At 40.2% G+C, this 13,338-nt stretch overlaps 10 protein-coding genes across 10 annotated transcripts; 5 read left to right on the forward strand and 5 right to left on the reverse strand.

Annotated features, from left to right (window-relative positions):
* Positions 1–111: 111 nt before the first annotated feature.
* STE7 (mitogen-activated protein kinase kinase STE7) lies at positions 112–1,521 on the reverse strand (the record flags this gene model as incomplete). Its single annotated transcript, XM_018132476.1, has 1 exon — positions 112–1,521. The coding sequence occupies one exon, from the start codon at positions 1,519–1,521 to the stop codon at positions 112–114; it is 1,410 nt and encodes a 469-aa protein (XP_017988243.1).
* A 736-nt stretch (positions 1,522–2,257) lies between these two features.
* Positions 2,258–3,703, forward strand: DHH1 (DExD/H-box ATP-dependent RNA helicase DHH1; the record flags this gene model as incomplete). The annotated part of the gene is made up of 1 exon (XM_018132475.1): positions 2,258–3,703. One exon carries the CDS (start codon positions 2,258–2,260, stop codon positions 3,701–3,703), a length of 1,446 nt encoding a protein of 481 aa, XP_017988244.1.
* Positions 3,704–4,738: 1,035 nt separating this feature from the next.
* Positions 4,739–5,662, forward strand: PNP1 (purine-nucleoside phosphorylase; the record flags this gene model as incomplete). The annotated part of the gene is made up of 1 exon (XM_018132474.1): positions 4,739–5,662. One exon carries the CDS (start codon positions 4,739–4,741, stop codon positions 5,660–5,662), a length of 924 nt encoding a protein of 307 aa, XP_017988245.1.
* A 236-nt stretch (positions 5,663–5,898) lies between these two features.
* On the reverse strand, positions 5,899–6,783 carry SEC13 (GTPase-activating protein SEC13; the record flags this gene model as incomplete). The annotated part of the gene is made up of 1 exon (XM_018132473.1): positions 5,899–6,783. The coding sequence occupies one exon, from the start codon at positions 6,781–6,783 to the stop codon at positions 5,899–5,901; it is 885 nt and encodes a 294-aa protein (XP_017988246.1).
* Positions 6,784–7,076: 293 nt separating this feature from the next.
* AW171_hschr53186 (HEL029Wp) lies at positions 7,077–7,304 on the forward strand (the record flags this gene model as incomplete). The annotated part of the gene is made up of 1 exon (XM_018132472.1): positions 7,077–7,304. One exon carries the CDS (start codon positions 7,077–7,079, stop codon positions 7,302–7,304), a length of 228 nt encoding a protein of 75 aa, XP_017988247.1.
* Positions 7,305–7,338: 34 nt separating this feature from the next.
* Positions 7,339–8,697, reverse strand: BCS1 (bifunctional AAA family ATPase chaperone/translocase BCS1; the record flags this gene model as incomplete). Its single annotated transcript, XM_018132471.1, has 1 exon — positions 7,339–8,697. The coding sequence occupies one exon, from the start codon at positions 8,695–8,697 to the stop codon at positions 7,339–7,341; it is 1,359 nt and encodes a 452-aa protein (XP_017988248.1).
* A 227-nt stretch (positions 8,698–8,924) lies between these two features.
* Positions 8,925–9,623, reverse strand: IAH1 (isoamyl acetate-hydrolyzing esterase; the record flags this gene model as incomplete). The annotated part of the gene is made up of 1 exon (XM_018132470.1): positions 8,925–9,623. One exon carries the CDS (start codon positions 9,621–9,623, stop codon positions 8,925–8,927), a length of 699 nt encoding a protein of 232 aa, XP_017988249.1.
* Positions 9,624–9,795: 172 nt separating this feature from the next.
* Positions 9,796–11,283, forward strand: ARH1 (NADPH-adrenodoxin reductase; the record flags this gene model as incomplete). Its single annotated transcript, XM_018132469.1, has 1 exon — positions 9,796–11,283. One exon carries the CDS (start codon positions 9,796–9,798, stop codon positions 11,281–11,283), a length of 1,488 nt encoding a protein of 495 aa, XP_017988250.1.
* A 204-nt stretch (positions 11,284–11,487) lies between these two features.
* Positions 11,488–11,978, forward strand: ATP17 (F1F0 ATP synthase subunit f; the record flags this gene model as incomplete). The annotated part of the gene is made up of 2 exons (XM_018132468.1): positions 11,488–11,544; positions 11,730–11,978. The coding sequence occupies 2 exons, from the start codon at positions 11,488–11,490 to the stop codon at positions 11,976–11,978; spliced, it is 306 nt and encodes a 101-aa protein (XP_017988251.1).
* A 231-nt stretch (positions 11,979–12,209) lies between these two features.
* Positions 12,210–12,467, reverse strand: LSM6 (U4/U6-U5 snRNP complex subunit LSM6; the record flags this gene model as incomplete). Its single annotated transcript, XM_018132467.1, has 1 exon — positions 12,210–12,467. The coding sequence occupies one exon, from the start codon at positions 12,465–12,467 to the stop codon at positions 12,210–12,212; it is 258 nt and encodes an 85-aa protein (XP_017988252.1).
* Positions 12,468–13,338: the final 871 nt, after the last annotated feature.

The raw sequence follows: 13,338 nt of genomic DNA on the forward strand, positions 1-13,338 counted from the left end.
TTTGTGGATGCTATCTCTTATTAAACGTTTATGACCTTAAAACAAGAATATTACAGCTAAATTTACAATTTTTATTTTATATGTACTATCTAATTGTGGCTAAGAAAAAGGTTATCGACCACCACATCGCGCAGCTGCCGCTGCCTGGGCAGACCTCTCTAGCTGCCTATTTACTATCTTGGCTTTCTCGATCTCCTCTCGTTGATACATCTTATCTTCTTTAATCATCTTCTTGATCTTTTTACACCAACGTCTAAATTTCCTTTGATAGTCACTGTTATTCGTATATTTCATAATATAATTATGCTTCATAAGTTCCGTCAACGAGGATCGGTTCCTTTCGTCCTTTACACAGCAACAATTAACGAAATCAATGATATCCGCGGATAGACCAGCACTAGCAGGCAACGATGGTGGACTTTCGTTCACTATACGCTGTAGTAAATCCAGAATACCCTCTGGTGTATCGTTATGTCCGCCTAACGGAAACTCTCCTGTTACTAATTCTATTATCATCAGTCCCAAAGACCAAACATCACCTTTCGTAGAATAACAGCTCCCTTGGATACGCTCTGGTGACATATAAGTAGAAGTCCCAACAAATGTGTCTGCAATTGAATCAATCATCTTCTTGGAGACGCCAAAATCACAGATTTTTACACAACCTTTAGAATTGATCAAAATATTGGAAGGCTTGATGTCTCTATGTATAATCTTGTATTCTCGGTGTAAGTATGATAGACCCTTTAGAATCGCATACGAGATTTTCGAAAGAGATAACTCTGTGAACCAAGAAGTAGAGTAATTGATGGGTTCCTTATTTCTATTGCAAGCTCGTTTATACGTCCCTGAGATCTTGTCAAGAGACCCACAATCCATGTATTCCATTAAAATAATAATTTCATGATTCGTAATCGAGGTATAATAAGCGCCATAGAATCCCACAATATTATCGTGTTCCTTAACATTCTTCATGATGGTGAGTTCCCGCATAAGCTGGTTTTTCACAAGCTCACTATTTTCCACCGGAATCGACTTCTTCGCAATGATCCGTGAGTCCGGTACATGTAGTGTCTTCACCACGGTCCCAGAGTTCCCCGCACCGATCTTGCCCAGCTGTACCAAGTCCTCCAACTGTATGTCCTTCTTTCCATCTTCGAATATCGATAACCTAGAAAAATTATTCGCAAAGCTCTCATCTAACATAGCACATTTAACAGGATCTGGAGTGACTGGACTAAGACTGTTGACAGAGTGCTCAGAAGCAGTTGGGCTTGGTTGCGCAATTACCACCTTCGACTTCACACTGGCGCGCTCAATGTCCAGGCTTAAGGGCCTATTCAATCGCTTCATATGTAATGTGACCTTACTTCCAACTAAGGCGTTCTTCTTATCCCCACTAACAACTCCAACCCCATCACATCCACCAACTGCAAAGCTCTCACCCCCATGGTCCAGCTGCAGCCTCTTGAGGTTCTTTCTCTTTAGGCTCTTAGGCTGAAAGATATTTTGCTGGTTCATACGTAAAACGTCTTCGTATTCATTGGCGTCCCTATTCTGCCCATACACACTGCCAACTAAGACAGATTCACAGTTCGGATCAACGAAAACAGAAAAGCACAACCAAAGTGCTTCAAACCCTTGTATAGATCCAGATCCCAAGAAAAAGTTTTGTAGCTCACTACATAGCCATTATTAGTTTTTTACAACGACTGTCTTTACATACACAGGAAAATCCTACTTCCCCGATAGTGCAATAAACACCTACTGCTTTTATTACTAAACGTAACTCACTTATCTCACTATTCTAAATAGAGATCTTACAACAACATCAAAAATGACCAGTACAATTCGACCAGCCATCCTTTTCTATGTTTCATAGTGTTCCTTTCGCCGAACAAAGAAACAAACTGAAACATCACGCTTGTTACATAATACGTGCCCTTGAGTCGGGGGTGTGGCGGCTAAAAAGTTACCCGGCTCAACAATCACCAAATACGAATACCAGCACCCTATGAAAATTTTTTTTCTTGTTTGAGGAATATTTTTCTTGGAATTTTGTTTGGGTGGCAAACCAAAAGACCTAGTAAAAGGATAAATAAAAGGACGCTAAAGGCCTATAAAACGGCGCAGACAGAACTGTTAGTTAAGGTGGTAATATCGAAAGATAATATCAAGAGTTAATACCGCATAGGCGATTCACAGTATTTACTTAGAATTTTGCTCCATTGGAGTTTTTTAAAATAACAATCGCATAATGAGTGAGGACGATTGGAAGAAGCAGCTAAACATCCCAAAGAAGGATACGAGGCCCCAGACTGATGATGTGTTGAATACTAAGGGGAACACGTTTGAAAACTTTTATTTGAAGCGTGAATTGTTGATGGGGATCTTTGAAGCTGGATTTGAGAAGCCATCTCCGATTCAAGAGGAGGCGATTCCCATTGCGTTAACTAGAAGGGATATTTTGGCACGTGCCAAGAATGGTACTGGCAAAACGGCAGCGTTTGTTATTCCAACGTTGGAGCTAGTGAAGCCTAAGATAAACAGTATTCAGGCATTGATAATGGTGCCAACAAGAGAACTGGCACTACAGATGTCTCAGGTAGTGCGTACGCTGGGTAAGCATTGTGGGGTGTCATGTATGGTTACCACTGGTGGGACTAATTTGCGAGATGATATTATGAGATTAAATGAGCCCGTTCATATTCTTGTTGGAACTCCTGGTAGAGTGTTGGATTTGGCTTCCCGTAAGCTTGCGGATCTGAGCGAGTGCTCATTGTTTATTATGGACGAAGCGGACAAAATGTTAAGTCGTGATTTTAAGTCTTTAATTGAGCAGATTCTATCTTTCCTACCTTCTAGCCACCAATCGCTATTGTTCAGTGCGACATTTCCGCTTACGGTGAAGGAATTTATGGTTAAACATTTGAACAAACCCTACGAGATCAACCTGATGGATGAATTGACTTTGAAGGGTATTACACAGTACTACGCGTTTGTAGAGGAGAGACAAAAGTTGCATTGTTTAAACACATTGTTTAGCAAGTTGCAGATTAACCAAGCTATTATCTTCTGTAATTCTACAAACAGGGTGGAGCTATTGGCGAAGAAAATTACGGATTTGGGTTATTCATGTTATTATTCTCACGCTAGAATGAAGCAACCAGAGAGAAACAAGGTTTTCCATGAATTTCGCCAAGGTAAGGTTCGTACGTTGGTTTGCTCGGATTTGTTGACGCGTGGTATTGATATTCAGGCTGTCAACGTAGTTATCAACTTTGACTTTCCAAAGACTGCTGAGACTTACCTCCATCGTATTGGTAGGTCTGGTAGATTTGGACATTTAGGTTTGGCTATTAATTTGATCAACTGGAACGACAGATTTAACTTGTATAAGATTGAACAAGAATTGGGCACTGAAATTGCCGCTATCCCTGCACAGATTGACAAATCATTGTATGTTGCAGAGGATAGTACCGCTGTCCCAGTTCCATTCCCTATAGAATCTTTGCAAGACAACACTCATCAACCCATGCAAGCACAAGTCAACCAGTACGCTAACTCCGTCCAGCAACAAATCCCACCTCAACAAATGCAGCAGCAGTTTATCCAACAGCCACAGCCTGGACAACAATCATATCCTGCTCAGATGTACCAGCAGGGAATTCCATCACAACAATATGTCCAACCACAGTATTAATTATTGGTTGTCGATAGCGACTAGTGCTAAACTATTTTTTTTGTTTTGTTTTATCATTTACCTAATGATCCTATCCATTAAAACTGGCTGAGGTCTAAGGTTTACTTTACATGTCTTTCCACCAGCAAGCCTTGTATCCTAGAATTATCAGAAAACCACAATTTTTTTTTATTTTATCTTGCCGGGGCGACACAAATGAATTTGGCACTGTGAAAAGAAAGGGGAATACTATACACGACAATTTATCATCTATATGGCGCCATTAATTGCCATCTGTACAATAACTTATTGGTTTTGTTGTTTCCGCAGTGCCCCCACCGAGATGCATCATTGATGAGGCTTTATTATTATTATTATTTTACCAGATAGCATAACTATCCTTACGACATAACATGGTAATGAACCCGTTATAATGATCCGTTAACTTGTTTCTATACTCCAAAAACGTTGTGTATACAGCGTATCAAAAAAAGGAAAATTAAATTGATACACAACAAAGGTCAACCCATACCACTGGAGTCTTCTAACTCTGTTATTCAACAAAGCAAAAATTCTCTCCAGAACTACAATATAGGCCGGTGTTTATTCAACGGAGGCTTATACTTTTTAACTATAAGCGTCTTTAAAATTGGCGCAGCTATCTATTATGTTCCTTCCTCAGTTGCTGCAGCAACGCTACCCAATCCAGGGAGTTTTTGACCGCTATGCTAACTGGAGAATAGCATTTTGGATGCATTATTTTCGATACATTACTCTCGATACCCAGAATATTTCCAATCTTCCCAAGATAACTTCTTAGCTTCCCTCGGACTTCACATCCAGTGCGGTAAGAGACTTACTAAGATCCAATGTCCCTAAAGTTAATAAACGAATAAACATAGTCATATAGAATATATGTATATTCGTACAACTGAATGGATTACTTCAAAAATATTTAGTGCGCTTTCACGCGTTTAACGTAAATAAAAAACATATAAAAGTAAATTATATCGAGGAGTAACGAATCATGACAGTTCCACCGTATAGTCAGACAATATGACATCCTTTGACATTACAGAGTACCGCGCTATGATCGAAAGTGCATTCCAACATCTCGAGGATAGCATAAAAGCCCATTTTACTAAAGCTGCGTTCCACCCAAGAGTTCTCATTGTATGTGGTTCTGGATTAGGCGGAATATGTGATAAATTACAGCAAACGCCTCCTCCGCTTTCAATTCCCTTTGACAAGATTCCAGGATGTAGGACTGGCACTGTTAAAGGCCATCAAAGTATGTTAATGCTTGGTTACATGAAAGATGTTCCAGTTGTACTTATGAAAGGGAGATTGCATGGTTATGAAGGCTACACATTACAGGAAACAACATTCCTATTGCGTGTTTTGAATAGAATATCAACATTGAATATCCTTATCACCACTAATGCCGCGGGTTCATTAGAGCCTTCTTTTAATGTGGGGGATATAATGTGTATTAACGATCACATTAATTTCCCAGGCTTGGCAGGAACAAACCCACTTATCGGACCAAATTTTGATGAATGTGGACCAAGATTTCTTGCTACCACCGATGCGTATGATTTGGAATTGAGACAACTACTATTCCGCAGGCACAGGGAGCTTAAGATTAATCGTAATCTACACGAAGGTGTGTATGCCCACGTCTTTGGACCCACTTATGAGAGCCGCGCGGAATCTAGGCTTTTACGTCTCATGGGTGGCTGCTCTGTAGGTATGAGCACTATTCCAGAAGTACTTGTTGCCAGACATTGTGGCTGGAGGGTGCTGGCTCTGTCCTTAATAACCAATAACTGTCTTTTAGATCCGCCAACTAAAGCAACAGAGCCAAACGCTGATTATTCGTCTAGTGGGAAGGCATCTCACTACGAGGTGTTGGAAAACAGTATCAAAGCTTCAACTGACGTCGAATCTTTAATAGAAGCTGTTATTCAAGAGCTCTAAATAGCTAGAATATTTGTTGAAGTTACAGTTCATCAACAGGTACACACTTCGACAAACGAGCTCATTGGCATTATACTCTCAAAGTATTATGCGTTTGCTAAACATAATTAGATTGTAATACACAGTCGATTTTATGATATACATAATATAAATACTATTCATAGTATATATAATTAATTAATCATTGTGGGAGTTTAAGACAGAAAGTCAGATAAAATTGTAAGGAAGAGCATTTTTCACTGCTCAACTTCCCCTGCAGGTTCCCACTTGCCCTCCAAGTTCTCCTTCCACAAAGTCACCTTGTTATCCCCACCAGATAATGCTAATATGTTGCCAGACAATGACCAGCTAGCTCTCCACAACACATCTGGGAATTTCTCTTCCCTTAGATAAGTCTTTTTCCATGGACCACGGTTATTTTCTTGGGTCCAAATGATACACGTGCGATCCTGGGATACTGTGGCCAGATATGTACGAGGCAAGACTGAAGGAGACCAAGCAACGTCTCTAACCCAGTCAGTGTGAGCAGACAAAGTGTCTTCTAACAGATAAGTGTTAGAATCAGGGCTATATTTCCAGATCTTCACTAGATTATCAGCACCACCTGTGACAATCCTCCGTAATTGTTGTTGTTGACCATCTTCGTCCACAATTGCAGGTGCCCAGCATGCAGAGTTTACGCCAATTGCGTGAGCGTCAATAATTATGGGAGACGTAGTACCGTTTTCTTTAAATTCTACAACAGAAAACTTTCCATCACTAGATGCACATAGTAGCAACGGGCCATATTCATGTGGAGCCCATTTAATTGAATTCACTGAAGCAGAGTGAACCTCATAGGTGGCAATTTGTGACCATCTACCGTTTTCTTCTTTCCAGATTAAAACCTTGCCATCATAAGAACAAGAAGCCAAAATAACACCAAACTTAGGATGGGCCCAATCAACTTGCCAAACAGGCCCTTCATGCCCATGTAATGTTTCAACTAACTTATGAGAATCGCCTTCAACTTCAAAGATCTGAATTGTCTTATCTGAAGAACAAGTAGCTAATCTCTTGCCGTAGTAATCTAGCACAGCATCATGTATTAGATCCGTATGAAAATTCGAGATCATCACCATTGTTACCTTTAACTACGATGCTTGAACTACTTTTAGCTTGTTATTTGGTCAAGTTCGAAGGGCTCATTATCGTCTATATCATTATTAAACACGTATTTAAGGTGGCAATAGCAATACCGGGTAACACAGAATCGTCGAGCGCGACACTTCACTAATACACGATAGGTCAAAGCGGGTAGCCATAACATGGTCTTATATTTTGCAATATAGTTGAAGGTCATATAATACATTTTAGAAGCTAGTTTTCAAAGCGTTCATACAATTCTGCTTGAAGCAGGCCTGTTACATAATTAATGAATAATGCTGTCTCTAAGCTTCTCATGCAGCATATAAGTGAAGTGGACCCTGACATTAAGGTACGAGGGGATGCTGAGAAGATGTTATTTGGCTGCATGTATCAAGAAATGCTAGTATTGCTAGTCGAAGAGGCAAAACAATTTGCAGAACGGGATGGTAGTAAAAGAATACTAGCAACTCACCTCGATGAGGCGTCATCATCTTTATTTGGAGAAAATATATAGTATAGGATATTTACAATGTATTAGGCAAATTTATTTACAATTGTTGTGCTGAACCATGGTCCCAAAGAGCCGGACCAGAGTGTGCAAGAGTCCCCACCATTTTTATGGCGCTGTGTGGATCGCTCTTGTTGAAAACAAATAGACCCTGCAGTTGGGCAGGCGACAGCGGAATGTGCAGCTCAAGTGCTTCCTCCACAAATATTTTGCATAGTTCAGTTTCCCCAGGATAAAATCTTAAGAATATTTGTTCTATTTGGTATGGTGTTGCGTTACCGACGTGGACCTTGAAATCGATACGTCCTGGACGTAGAACAGCAGGATCTAATTTCTCAGGATGGTTTGTAGTCATGAAGGTAATGACCTCTTCACTGGAAGCAACACCATCCAGCGCATTTAGAAGACCACTAAATGTCACACCATTAATAAAGCCTTCTTCTGACTTGGTCCTCTTGACAAACGCAGCATCGATGTCCTCGAGCAGCACTATACTTCTCTCTGGTAGGTTGTTCATCAGATAATTGAGTCTATCGTCGCTGAGGTTACTATCTGCAAGGTTCATGATGCATATATTATAGTCTAGTTCACCAGCCAATGCCTGAATAAAACTAGTTTTTCCACTGCCTGGTGGCCCATAGAGTAAATAGCCCCTTCTATATGGAATTCCACGCTCGTGATACCATTGTCCATTTTGCAGAAACTCCTTAACATCAGCAATAATTGACTCTTTCACTCCCTTATCAAAGATGACACTGGAGAGCATTCTTTTGGCCTTCGGTTGTCCAAAGGGTCTCCACTCGCTAGCCCACGATGTATATATGACAGTTTTACCTGTCTGCGCCTTCACAGCTAAAGTTTTGGCTTCAGTAAGCAGTTCAGTAAATAGGCTCCTATCCCTATAGAGGGTGGTAAGTTTCACGGTTTCGAATGGAGTCCCATTTGAGAAATTAGCGATTTGGTTTGACCTTTCACGCTTTACAAGCATAAAAGCTCCCTTATACCTAATAAGATGGTTCCCTGGCCCTGGCACGAAGTCAATTTTTGTTGTTACAGAGCCATTGTTATGCTGTAAGTAACTTGTTTCCACTGCAAGATGTCTTGATGATCTAGATGGATGCTGTGACATCCATTGCAAAAACCATAAATATGATTTATCCTTGGAAGGAATTTCCAGATCAACCAACATCTGATGATATAAAAGTCTACTAACGCTGTTAATACCTCTACGCATGAGAGCTAGGGAGGTTCCCAGTATCATTAAACCTCCACCAGCTGCGAAATATGGATTTCCTTCCATGACTTGTTGGAATAGTCCTTTTGCCATTCCTGACATAGAGCCATCTGTAGAGATTTTAACCTTCTCCAGGTCTATTTGAGGCAGCTTATCGTCCGACATGAACAGAGTCAGGAGATTTTAAAGTTGTTCTGCTTCTTAAGATTTTTCAACTGTTGTTAGGATGATGAGATTCAACTTTTTGATGTATTAAATAATATGAACTTCAATGTTCATTACTGAACACTACATAGTTAAAAAAGCATAAGTAAAAGATGGCCAAGGGAAGCCAGGTATCTTTAGGTTGTTGATGGTTCTTTAAAATCGACGAAAGGGCTTATAATGTTCTCTCATAAATTAGAACCATCTGCTAAGACCTCGGTCCAGTCTGGACATATCCGTGGCATGTTATCTGGGTGATATTCCGGATATTTGTCAGCAATTACAGAGAGTAATTCATCGAAGAACACCTTATAACCCTTTCCTGTGAAGTGTATACCGTCACTTAATAGTTCTTGCCATTTTGTACAGCCAACTCTTTGGAACGCAGAATACAAATCAACAAATCCTGTATCGTACTTGTCGCCAACTTCATGCAAGGCATCCCTGTAAAGTTTGTTATTTTCATTGCTTCTACTGTCTTCTTCAGCGAGCATCTCAGGGTTCTCGGCATCATGTAAAGCTGGTGACACTAGTATAACCTTGACATCAACTTCTTGAAGCATCTCAACTAACTTGCTCATATTATGCTTATATTCATCCAATGGAACTGATTGAGTTCCACCGATAGCTGCATCGTTAGTACCGAAGAAAACATAAGCAATTGCAATCTTCCTTTCTGATCTTAGGATCCTAGGTAACAACTTCAATGCCCAACGGGAATTATAGCCGCTGAAACCGCGCAAAACAATATCCATTTTACGTGCATATACATCAGTCAGACCAGCTCCAACCGTGAACTCATCTGGGTGGTCTTCACCGGCTATTTTGGATTTAAAAGCCATTTCAGTAATGGAATCACCGAACAATAAAAATCTCTCAAAATCCATGGTTAGTTAGTTTTTAGTATTAGGGGTTGATTGAGGCAAATGTAGCTAAGCTGAAAGATGATATCTTTCGAAGCTCATTCTCCATTTACATCAATACTCTTTAATTTTAGGACCTTTTTATAAAAAAAAGGTTTACTCAACATCAAAGGCACAATATAATAGAGAAGAATCAATGGGAAGAAAGACGGTTTATGCTATGATTCTCCGAAGATTTGCTTCAAGCGCCATTGAACGTAAGCGGATTTCAATTATAGGGTCTGGCCCATCGGGATTTTACACTGCGTATCATTTGCTAAGTAAGTGCCAAGTTCCTTTAGATGTCTGGCTGTGGGAGGCCTTACCTACTCCGTTTGGTCTGTCTAGGTATGGAGTAGCTCCGGATCATCCAGAAGTCAAGAACTGTGAAGATACGTTTACAGCTATAGCTAACCGCTATGCCGGAGATACCCAACCAGGTGAACATCAGTTCCGGTTTATTGGTAACGTTACTGTTGGACGGGATTTACCTCTTAAATCTATTATTGACAATTTCGATGCTACAATACTAAGCTACGGATGTTCTGGGGATAACCGTCTTGGTATACCAGGGGAGGAAACTAGTAGCGGGGTTTTCACTTCCCGTGAGTTTGTGAATTGGTACAACAGTCACCCGCATTATGCGAAAGAATCTCGTTTGAATGACTTCGATTGGACTAAAGTTCGGAGGGTGGGGATCATTGGTAATGGTAACGTTTCCCTTGATATTACCAGATTACTATTGACATCTAATATTGACGAAATATGGGGTAACACCGATATCAATCAAAATGCAATAAGGCTATTACAACAGGCTCCAATCGAAGAAGTAAGACTCATTGCAAGAAGAGATTTTCTGCATAGCAAATTCACCAACAAGGAGCTTCGCGAACTGTGGGAACTGGAGAAATATGGCATACGTGGGTATATTGATCCTCAATTCTTCACTCCGTCCGAATGGGATCTCTCCGGCATGGAGCGAAGCATTAAGCGGCGAATTGAAATGTGTGAACAGTACCTCAAGCCTTTCCACGAACGTAAGGGGAAGTCATTCACTAAGTATGCCCCTCCTTCAGAAGGATACTCAAAGAGATGGGTGCTTGATTATTTGAAAACCCCATTAGCGATAAATACCGGTTCTAACGGTTTAATTACTTCATTGTCATTTTGTGAGAACACAATTACAAAAGAAAATAGAGTTATTTCGAACAACAGCAAGGAGTTAAGTTACGAGATAGATCTCCTGATAACATCTCTAGGATACCGTGGGCAACCGCTTCCAGATTACTCGGATCTGGGCATCGATTTCAGTCGCAACCGTGTCGCGTGCAATGCAGGCGGTCAAGTCCTTAACAAGAGTGGAAATGTTATCCCAGGTCTATTTACTAGCGGCTGGATAAGGAAAGGTGGCAATGGTGTCATTATGACCACAATGATGGACTCTTTTAATGTTGGTGATGCTGTCATGAAATATATATCTCAACTGCCGCTGAAACCAAGAACTGCGACTGAAGTCAACCTTACTGGTCTCAACTACACAACATGGGCCACATGGTTAAAGATAGACGCTATAGAAAAAGACAACGCCTCCAATGGTCAGCCACGGCAGAAGCTTCAGACCGTTGAAGAGATGCTAAAAGTTTAGACAGTACTTTCAATGTATAGAAGCGCGTTAGTAGGTTATTAAATTACGTAAGTGTTCACCGTCCAATCAGAAAGCAGTCTTTCACATAGTGTTATACGAGAATTGAGAAATCTCACCACTCAATTCGCTGAATTAAACTTCCTAGAGATATGCATTAGACAGTACAAGTACAGCAGTTTTAGTCACTGGTTGAAGAGTATTACCATGATTTCCAAGCGTGCTTTATCCACTTTAATTCCACCAAAAATTGTTTCTGCAAAGGTATGATATTTTAATAAATTGGCATGAGGCTTCCTTTTGTCGAATTTTGCTACCTAAACCTATTGACACTTCCAGGTAACGAGTAATTGTGCTACGAATACTTTTGCTATGCCAATGAATTGTAACAATGTCTAAAATGGCCTGGTAACCTGATTTTATTTCTCTTTTACTAACAACTTACCCAGAACTTAGCTTCCTCCGGCAGCGCTAAACGTATTGCCAATGTCGTAGAGTTTTACAAGACTCTACCTACAGGACCTGCCCCAGCTCGTAAGCCTTCCAATTTGTTTGCTAAATACAGAACAAAGTATTTTGAGGGTGACAACGCTTCTGCTAAGCCGTTAGTACACGTTGTTCTACTGATCCTAGGTATTGGTTACACTATGGAATACAACTTCCATTTGAAACACCACAAGGAAGAAGGTGCGCACTGATTACGCTTAATGTTCAACTTTTTAGCTATCACGTCGCGATGCAACTGTTTTCGTGATTGTTCATGATGCACAATAGTAATTCCAGGTCCCCCTTGCAGGATTTTATAGTCCTGCTGACATATAACGTATAAGTATACAATTAATAGGATATTCTCTTTACGAAGGCTCCGCTGATTCGTATAAAATTTGGCTTAATTCCAGCTACGTACAATATAAATACATGCTGATATCTTACAACTCACTAATATACATAACCTGTGTACCCCTCAGAAATATATCCGAGTCATACTTATGAATTACATGGCTATTTTCAGTCTCATAATATTCAACCGCATCTATTAACGCGACATTCATGAACCCATCAATAGATTCTAGTGTACCTTGGTAAAGCATGCCTGAATGCAATTTAACATTTACTGGTTTTCCAATTATATTCGCGAGAAATGCAGAAGACGACGTTGTAGTCGCACCCTGGGTCGTGGCACTCATCTTTCAACCTCAGTATTGCTCGTTCCATTTCAGCATTATTGTATTCTACCTGGTCCCAGTCGTTATTATCAACTAATTTTATAATCCCAATTGTTACCCGGTATAGCCGGGTAACAAGAGACACAATGCAAACGGCCGTATTAACGTACCGTCGAGACGAGCGTCACATGGTTATGTTTAAACGGCCAAATGGATGGCTGGGCAGTATGATAATCTTATGCCGAAACAGCGCCGTCAGCTCAACAGAAACTATATTCTGCTTATATCATCTCAAGAATGCTTCATCTCCGGCCTGACTTCAAATACTTTCGTCTAGTATGGCACGTGACTTACCACATATGCAGCTCATCGCCTTACGCACACTCACTATATAGTTACGACGGGAACACAATCCCATTTACGTAGGTTATCTAAACGACTTGCAGTAAAATTTGCTGCATCACAAATAACTTAATTACAATGTTAAGTTGTGAGGGGCAGGATTTCATCTGTGTGCCTTCTTAACGCGTTGAGACTGATCACTAATACACACTATCGACGGCTCCCACATTATCCTACCATATCCGGTATAATCAATAATACAAAACCACCTATACCTCTTTCAAGAATTACCGGTGACTAAAGATGCGTCAATCCCATTCTCAGCTGCGTCGAGTTTATTCTGTATTGTACTTTTGAATCACGAATCTATTTCAACCAAATCGAATTCATTTTCACCACTTTTTTTATTTCATTTATTTATTTCATGTATTCTATATATATACTACGCAATCTACTTACTCAGCTCCATCGTTCAACGTATTAGATATTCACCGGAAGCCACTGATCCTACATATCTTATTGTGTAGGCTTTGCTTTAATAAGCTTCGTT

This window comes from Eremothecium sinecaudum, chromosome V, assembly GCF_001548555.1.
Source record: "Eremothecium sinecaudum strain ATCC 58844 chromosome V, complete sequence".
NCBI classification, from domain to species: Eukaryota; Fungi; Ascomycota; class Saccharomycetes; order Saccharomycetales; family Saccharomycetaceae; genus Eremothecium; species Eremothecium sinecaudum.